The following is a 7,386-nucleotide window of genomic DNA, read 5'->3' as shown; positions in this document are numbered from 1 at the left end:
GGTGAAAAGCCACCCCCTTCTCCTCACCTCCTTTCTCAGTCTATCCGCTCCTGGATATTCCGCCGCTCGAGACAACCCCACTCAGCGGTGCGCGGGGTTGTCTCGCTGGGCTCTGTGTTGTCGAGGGAAGCACATCCCTCCCGCTGCTGTCGCTGCCGCTGCTCACACATCTCCCCCACCACCATCACCAGCGTCCATCCAGACTGTGAGAAGACTTGAAGACGGAAAAAGGAAACAGAAGCTAGAGCGGAGGCTTACGCTGGCCGGTTGGCTTCTACCTCATACCCTCACTTCACGTACCAAGACGGTACAGCGCCCTCTCTCTGTCTACACTGCTGTTAGCTTTCAGCGTTGCAGTGCAGACAAGCTCGCACAGGTGAGCACGAGAAGGTCCGTTAGAGCCGCTGGCGTGGGCTTCTACCTGTGTGGATAAGGGCAAGCGGCCTTGCGACATGGGTACCCACCACTCTCTGCTCAGCCGCAACTCATCCTTTTCGGTCCTCTTGTGTATGTTTTGTCTTCGCTGCAAGTCACCCTCCCTCTTCCTATCCCTCGTGGCTTGCCTGGGCGTGTCTGGCCTGCGAGTAAGTGGGGCGTCTCTCCTCGTTGTCGTTATATTCACTTTACATGCGATCACCTACGTACGCACTCCTCCATCCCATCCAGCATCAGCAGCCACCACCGCCGCCATAGCTTGCTGTCTGTCTCTCCCCCTTACTCCCTGTACCCAGGGGCTTACAACAGCACTTTCTCGTACCTTTCCTTTCTTGCTCTCCTTTGACTCTCTTCGCTGTCTGCCTTATTCGATCCCAAAGTCCCGCGCTCTCTCCTCCCCCTCCTCCTCTCACCCTTTCCTCGCCGCTTTCCGCGGACCTCTGCTCCCCCTCGTCGCTGCGTGAGTGTTCGCGTTGTTGCGGGCGGCAGTGTCAAAACTGCTTCACGGCTGCTTCAAGTTTGCGCATTCACGCTCTCCTGGCGAGAGCCTGTGCCGTTCCTTTGCTCGCTCGCCTCCTCTCGCTCTCTCTCTCTCTGCGCGTGTGTGCTTCTGTCGGCCGTTGACGGGGAGAAGGGAGTCGACGTCTGAGGGAGAGGTTCGCTCTCTCACCCTCTTCGCCTTGCTCTTTACCGGCCGCCTCCGGAGTCAATGCGTCAACGCAGCAAGCCGGCCACAGCTGTGCCGCAGCCTGCCAGCGATGGCGGTCCGGAAGATAGTGGTGGTAAACCCGTCTTCTCGCCTGCAGGGACAACGCCTTGGTCGCCGCAGCGAGATGCGTCGCCGCTGAGCACATCTTCTGAGGTGTTGTCGTCCGCAGACTCCTCCTCCGCATGCGAATCCTCGCCGAGGTCATCGTCGTCGTGCTCCGATAGTGACGATGAGCAGCGCCGTGTGGGCAATCGTGGGGGTGTCACTGGCGCAGCGAATGCCGCGGCTGCCTCGGCGGATTACTCCAAAAGCCGCAGCGCCCGGGCAAAGCGATGGCTGAAGAAGAACCTCATCCCAGAGTTCGTGCACGAGTATGGGCGCACCGTCTACGGTGGTAACCCACTCTCGCAGCAGACGCTGCCCGGTGTCTTCAACTACCCATCGCCCTTCATTCTCGTGCCCATCTTCTACGTCCTGATGGTACCCTTCTTGATCGTGGGGGGGGCAGTGCTAGTGAAAGGACGTCAACAACATATCATCGAGCAGGAGTACAGCCACATCCACCAGTACCAGTACGTGCCGTCGAATACGAGCGTGAACATCAACCAAGGCATCCTGCAGTTCACGGCGGACGGTGTGACGCACGCGCAAGGCACACGGACGTGGCTGGAGATCAACATCAGCCGCGGCATCCTGGCGCCGGTGTACATGTATTACAAGATCTCTAATATGCACCAAAATCACCGCGACTTCCACCGCGGCCGCTCCAACTCGCAGCTGAGGGGCAAGTCCACTATTGACAAGACGTACACGTGTCAGCCATACACGTACCCCGGGTTCCGCAATAACAAGGGTGAAACCCCCATCACCATCACCGATGCAACCGGGAGGCAAGTGACGCGGCCGGCCAGGTATTTCACGTACAACCCCTGCGGCATCGCGCCGTGGTCTAAGTTTAACGACACGTTCGTTCTCTACCGCAAGCTGACACCAGCGGAGGTGCTGCAAGCAAGCATCAGTGGTGTGCCGGTGCTCCACGGTGGCGTGGATGGCACGACTCCGGTGGAGCTGATCTGCAACGGCACCGATTTTGGGCTGAAAGGCGAGCCCCTCGACGGCAGCGTGGCAGTGAACCGCTGTTCCAAGATGGGCATCAGCTGGAAGGCGGACAGGAATATTCGCTTCCACAACATGACGCTGCGTGAGGACTGGTGGTCGCTCTACTACCCGTACCCGACCACGAACGAGTATCTGCGCAACGGCTGGTACCTGGACGAGCCGGGTCACTCGCTGCCGGACCCCTCCGACTACGACCTGCAGGTGTGGATGCGAGCCTCCTTCACGTCCAACTTTCGCAAGCTGTACCGTATCATCGACATGCCACTCTATCCCGGCACGTACCTGGTGGACATCAGCGAGTTCTACGACGTGGTGAGCTTCCGTGGCCGCAAGAGCGTGGTGCTACAGCACACCAACTGGATTGGCGGCCCCAACATAGGCCTCGGCGTCATATTCATCCTGATGGGATGCCTGTCTTTTATCCTCGGCGTCACCTTCACAGTGGAATGCCTGCTACAACTCAACGGCGTGAATCGGTACGAGCGCCTAGACGAGCCGAAGCGCAGCTGGTACGTGTTCCCGCCGAATGAGCCCGAGTTTGCGAGCTACTATCAGTTGCGCCTCCGTCGCCATATACCGATGGCACAGCTGCAGTCGCTGCGCAAGGCTGTAGCGGTGCTGGAGGACTTGGTGCACGCCTCTGAGACCGCACCGCTCACTCAGCAACAGAGCAACAGCGACACTGAGGTGAGCGGGGCTGGTGGCAACGGCCATCTCGCGTGAGGGGGACAAAGAGGAGCGGCACGCAGGCGAGCACGAGATGAAACGCCGCAATGTGTCTCTCTTAGTATAGCACCTCCCTTGCCTTCTTCATCGCGTCGTTTGCCCTGCGTGCTGTTCTTTTCTTACTTTCCTTTGCCCTCTGCAGCAGGCAATATCGGTGCGGACATTCTGTGCGGTTGCTTGTCCGATGTTTTTTTTTTGGGGGGGGGGGGGGGGGGTAATGGAGCCGCCCCAGTGCGGCGATGATTGACGCCCGGTATCCACTCTAGTTAAAACTCGTCATCGCAGTGATGATTAGTCGAGCCCATTTATGCGTGGCATGACGATGTACAGCGAGAGACGGTCAAGATAAGGTGATAGGGTGGACAACACCGCCATCCTCTCTCTTTGTGTTCTGCTTGATTCAGTTTGGCAAACAGTAGCAGCGACGTGCGCAAGTGCTAGCGTTTATTTGGCGGCAATGGTGCGCTTACGTGACTGGAGGCATTGACCATCAACCATCATCTTCGTGTGCCTGTGTGGGTCGGTGGCGGCTTCCTCCGGCTCTCTTTACCTTTTGTTGCTATTGTCCCCCTCACCCTCCCCCTATTGAATCAAAATGACCGGTCCTCGTGTTTTCTCTTGCCTGATGTCATTGGAGGAGGGGTTGCTTGTGCAGATGGTCCCCCCATGCACCGCGCGCTCAGCATACATTCGCCGTTCGCGTCAGAGATCGCCTGGGCGGCGCAAAAAGAAGAAAACACACCATGGACCTGCGGCGACCCTGCCTAGCTCCCGCACCCCCCCCCCCCCACACATTTTCCCAAAACCGCCTAACCACCGGTACATAAAAAAGAGGGGAAACCGGGAATCGGACCCGGGTATTCAGAGCCACAATCTGATGTTCTGCCACTGAACTATTTCCCCGATGAATAAACTAGCCATCCTCAATACACTGGACACTCTGATGTGCTCGAGAAGCAAAAAACAACGCTGATGGGGGTCGAACCCACAACCTTCGGATCCGGAATCCGACGCGCTTCCATTGCGCCACAACGTCTCCGAAATAGCATATAATAAAGCGCCCGGAGTATTCTAACTGAAAACCGCTAAATATCGCGCATTTGACTCCACGCGATGGTCGTCTAGTGGTTAGGACATTCGCCTCACACGCGAGAGATCGCGGGTTCAATCCCCGCCCGTCGTACTTTTTCAAACACGCAGCAGTGTTGTGACAATACTAAGCCCGCTTTCAGTCCCCCGAAGATCGAGTACGACCATACTTGAGTGAAAACACCATATCCCGTCCGATTTGTGAAGTTAAGCACTCACAGGCTCAGTTAGTACTGAGGTCAGTGATGACTCGGGAACCCTGAGTGCCGTACCCCACCCTTTTTGCAGCGTCAAAAAAGATCTTCCCCCAAAAGTACAGTAGAGCTAATTCGTGAATCCGATGTAGTATAACGGTTAGAACACCTGGCTTTCACCCAGGAGATCCGGGTTCGATTCCCGGTATCGGAGCCCTTTTTAAGGGCCACGTGATTTGCAAGCACGGCTTGTCACAGGTTCTTTCCCTCGACCTCCCTTTGCATCCTTCAAACACGGGCAAGCCAACCGTCCCCGCCCAGTGCAGCATTCCCCGACCCTCTCCAATCTCCGTGATCTGCCTGGCGTCGTCCTCGGTGTAGCACATGACGAAGGCGAGGGGCCTCGTATGCATTCCCGTGAGGTAGAAAATGCGGCGCACCGAAGGCTGAGATAAATGATTTGGAATCACTGCGTTCACCAAGGCACGCGATGCCGCACACTTCCCCAACGCGGGCGTCGGCATTCAGCGCTTCATTATCCAAACCCCTCCAGACCATCACGCCAATGATGCTCGAGAAGTCCCGCCACAGTCCCCACTATCTCGAGCAAAGGTAGCGCCTTGCGCCATCCAATCGTATACGGGACAATCCCTAAATAACCGCGAACGGGTGAACTCCACCACCAATAGCACATATCGTGAGCATCAGCTGCTATGAAATTGCGTGCATAGCATAGGCTATTCTTCCACTGACTCATCGTTCCCCATATCCACCTTAAAATAAAACGCAACATTCACCAAAATTTCCACACAAGCTCTCGTGCCACCGTCGTGCCCGGCGCGAGGAGGTCACCTCCGCGTGCCGTCCGGTCCCATTTGCCCGGCCTCTCCAGTGCGAAGGCAGCCTCCGTGCAGCCACCTCCCGCCAACGAAGTAAGAGACGCACTTGGCGGATGCGGCGTGCGGAAGAGGGAGCACAAACCCAGGACGGGGGAAGGGCACAACGAGCAAGGAGGCCAAAGGAGGCCGGGGCCGGTGTACGCGTCCTCAGGCATGCGCGCGTCGTGTCCCATCCATGAGCTCAGGTGCGGTGCGCTTCCCAAGCGTGGGGGAGGGAGGGAGGACATGGAGAGGGCGTCTACAGGCAGCACCTACGCCCACGCCCACCCACCCCACGCTAGCAGAAGAGCCAGCGCACGGTCCCCGTTGCAGCAACAGCAGCGCCAGCACTGGGCACACAGCCAGCTACATTGCACGCTCCTCAGCTGCCTCGCCCCGCCAGCTCACCCATGCCATCACAGCGCGTAGGCCACCACAGCAGCCGCCAGTGCTGCCACCGCGGCAACGCCAGTGTGCGGGGCCGCAGCGGCGTCCGATGCCGCCTCGCACGTGCCTGCGTCGGTCACCTTGTAGCCGGCGTTGCAGTCCTTGCACTGCGTGGCGTCCTCTTCAAGGCACGTCGCGCAGTTCGCGACATCGCAGGAGATCGCCTCGCACTGGCCTGCGTCGGTCGGCTTGTGGCCAGGGTTGCAGTTCTTGCAGGCATCAGTGTTCCACGAATGGCAGAGCGCACAGTTCTTGGCATTGCAGAGGGGGTCCACAGGTTTCCAGCACTGCCCTTCGCCTTTCGGCACGGAGCGCGGTACGCAGATTCTGCAGTAGTTCTCGTTATCTTTTAGGCAGCTTTCGCAGTACTCGACATTGCAGGGGGGGAACACCATCTCCTCACAGCGGTCATCGGGGGCCACAAGGTAGTAAGGCTCACATACCTCACACTGGTAGGGGCCCTACACCTGACACTCCCTGCAGTGCTCCACATAGCAGGAGGAGGGCGGTATTGGCTCGCACAGCCCTCCGGCGGTCGGCCTGTAGCCGTTGTTGCACTCCCCGCACTTGGCGGCGTCCCCTCAGCGCACGTCGCGCAGTTCGCGACATCGCAGGAGATCGCCTCGCACTGGCCTGCGTCGGTCGGCTTGTGGCCAGGGTTGCAGTTCTTGCAGGCATCAGTGTTCCACGAATGGCAGAGCGCACAGTTCTTGGCATTGCAGAGGGGGTCCACAGGTTTCCAGCACTGCCCTTCGCCTTTCGGCACGGAGCGCGGTTCGCAGATTCTGCAGTAGTTCTCGTTATCTTTTAGGCAGCTTTCGCAGTACTCGACATTGCAGGGGGGGAACACCATCTCCTCACAGCGGTCATCGGGGGCCACAAGGTAGTAAGGCTCACATGACCCACAATGGTAGGGGCTCCACCCCTGACACTCCCTGCAGTGCTCCACATAGCAGGAGGAGGGCGGTATTGGCTCGCACAGCCCTCCGGCGGTCGGCTTGTAGCCGTTGTTGCACTCCCCGCACTTGGCGGCGTCCTCTTCAAGGCACATCGCGCAGTTCGGGACATCGCAGGAGATCGCCTCGCAAGTGCTTGCGTCGGTCGGCTTGTAGCCAGGTTTGCACTCCGCGCACTGGGTGGTGCTCCCAGCAGCGCACGTCGCGCAGTTCGCGACATCGCAGGAGATCTCCTTGCAAGTGCCTGCGTCGGTCGGCTTGTAGCCAGGTTTGCACTCCGCGCACTGGGTGGCGTCCTCTTCAAGGCACATCGCGCAGTTCGGGACATCGCAGGAGATCGCCTCGCAAGTGCCTGCGTCGGTCCGCTTGTAGCCAGGTTTGCACTCCGCGCACTTGGTGGCGTCCTCTTCAAGGCACGTCGCGCAGTTCTCGACAGTGCAGTCGCCCTTCACCGCAGCAGCGTAGGTGGCGAGCAGCACGAGGGCCACAAGCGCCAGGAGGAACTTGTTCCGAGTGGAGGTCATCGTTGAGAGAGCAAGAGGGGGGAAGGACGAATGCGGGGGGTGTTGGTGGGGGGTGTAGGCGACGAGACGGCGGTGTAGCGAACTGCGGGCGTGCGATGCTGGTGGAGGAGCGACGTGTGGGCGTGGACTGGGTGCTCGCGAGGATGTTTGGGGGTAGGAGAGGGAGGGGGGAATAGAGAGTCACAAGATGGTGGGAGGGAGGGACAGGGGAGCGGTAGAAGGGCAGCCACGCGGTGGCGCCGACGACGCGGTGCGCGTGAGGGAAGCAGCGTCGGAGTGCAGCGCGTGAGTGAAGACTGCGCCAGTCGC

At 59.2% G+C, this 7,386-nt stretch overlaps 2 protein-coding genes and 2 non-coding genes across 4 annotated transcripts; 2 read left to right on the top strand and 2 right to left on the bottom strand.

Annotated features, from left to right (window-relative positions):
- Positions 1-1,144: 1,144 nt before the first annotated feature.
- Positions 1,145-2,986, top strand: LBRM_09_1080 (conserved hypothetical protein; the record flags this gene model as incomplete). Its single annotated transcript, XM_001562672.1, has 1 exon — positions 1,145-2,986. The coding sequence occupies one exon, from the start codon at positions 1,145-1,147 to the stop codon at positions 2,984-2,986; it is 1,842 nt and encodes a 613-aa protein (XP_001562722.1).
- A 967-nt stretch (positions 2,987-3,953) lies between these two features.
- LBRM_09_tRNA6 lies at positions 3,954-4,025 on the bottom strand. Its single transcript has one exon. It is a non-coding gene; the product is annotated as a tRNA-Arg (tRNA).
- A 389-nt stretch (positions 4,026-4,414) lies between these two features.
- Positions 4,415-4,486, top strand: LBRM_09_tRNA5. Its single transcript has one exon. It is a non-coding gene; the product is annotated as a tRNA-Glu (tRNA).
- Positions 4,487-7,073: 2,587 nt separating this feature from the next.
- LBRM_09_1070 (surface antigen like protein) lies at positions 7,074-7,385 on the bottom strand (the record flags this gene model as incomplete). The annotated part of the gene is made up of 1 exon (XM_001562671.2): positions 7,074-7,385. A coding segment is annotated over one exon (312 nt), but the record flags the coding sequence as incomplete, so codon positions are not given.
- Between the last annotated feature and the right edge of the window lies 1 nt (position 7,386).

Source organism: Leishmania braziliensis, chromosome 9 (genome assembly GCF_000002845.2).
Source record: "Leishmania braziliensis MHOM/BR/75/M2904 complete genome, chromosome 9".
NCBI classification, from domain to species: Eukaryota; Euglenozoa; class Kinetoplastea; order Trypanosomatida; family Trypanosomatidae; genus Leishmania; species Leishmania braziliensis.
Note: the sequence above shows the minus strand (reverse complement) of the source record. Positions and strands in the feature narration are given on the sequence as shown.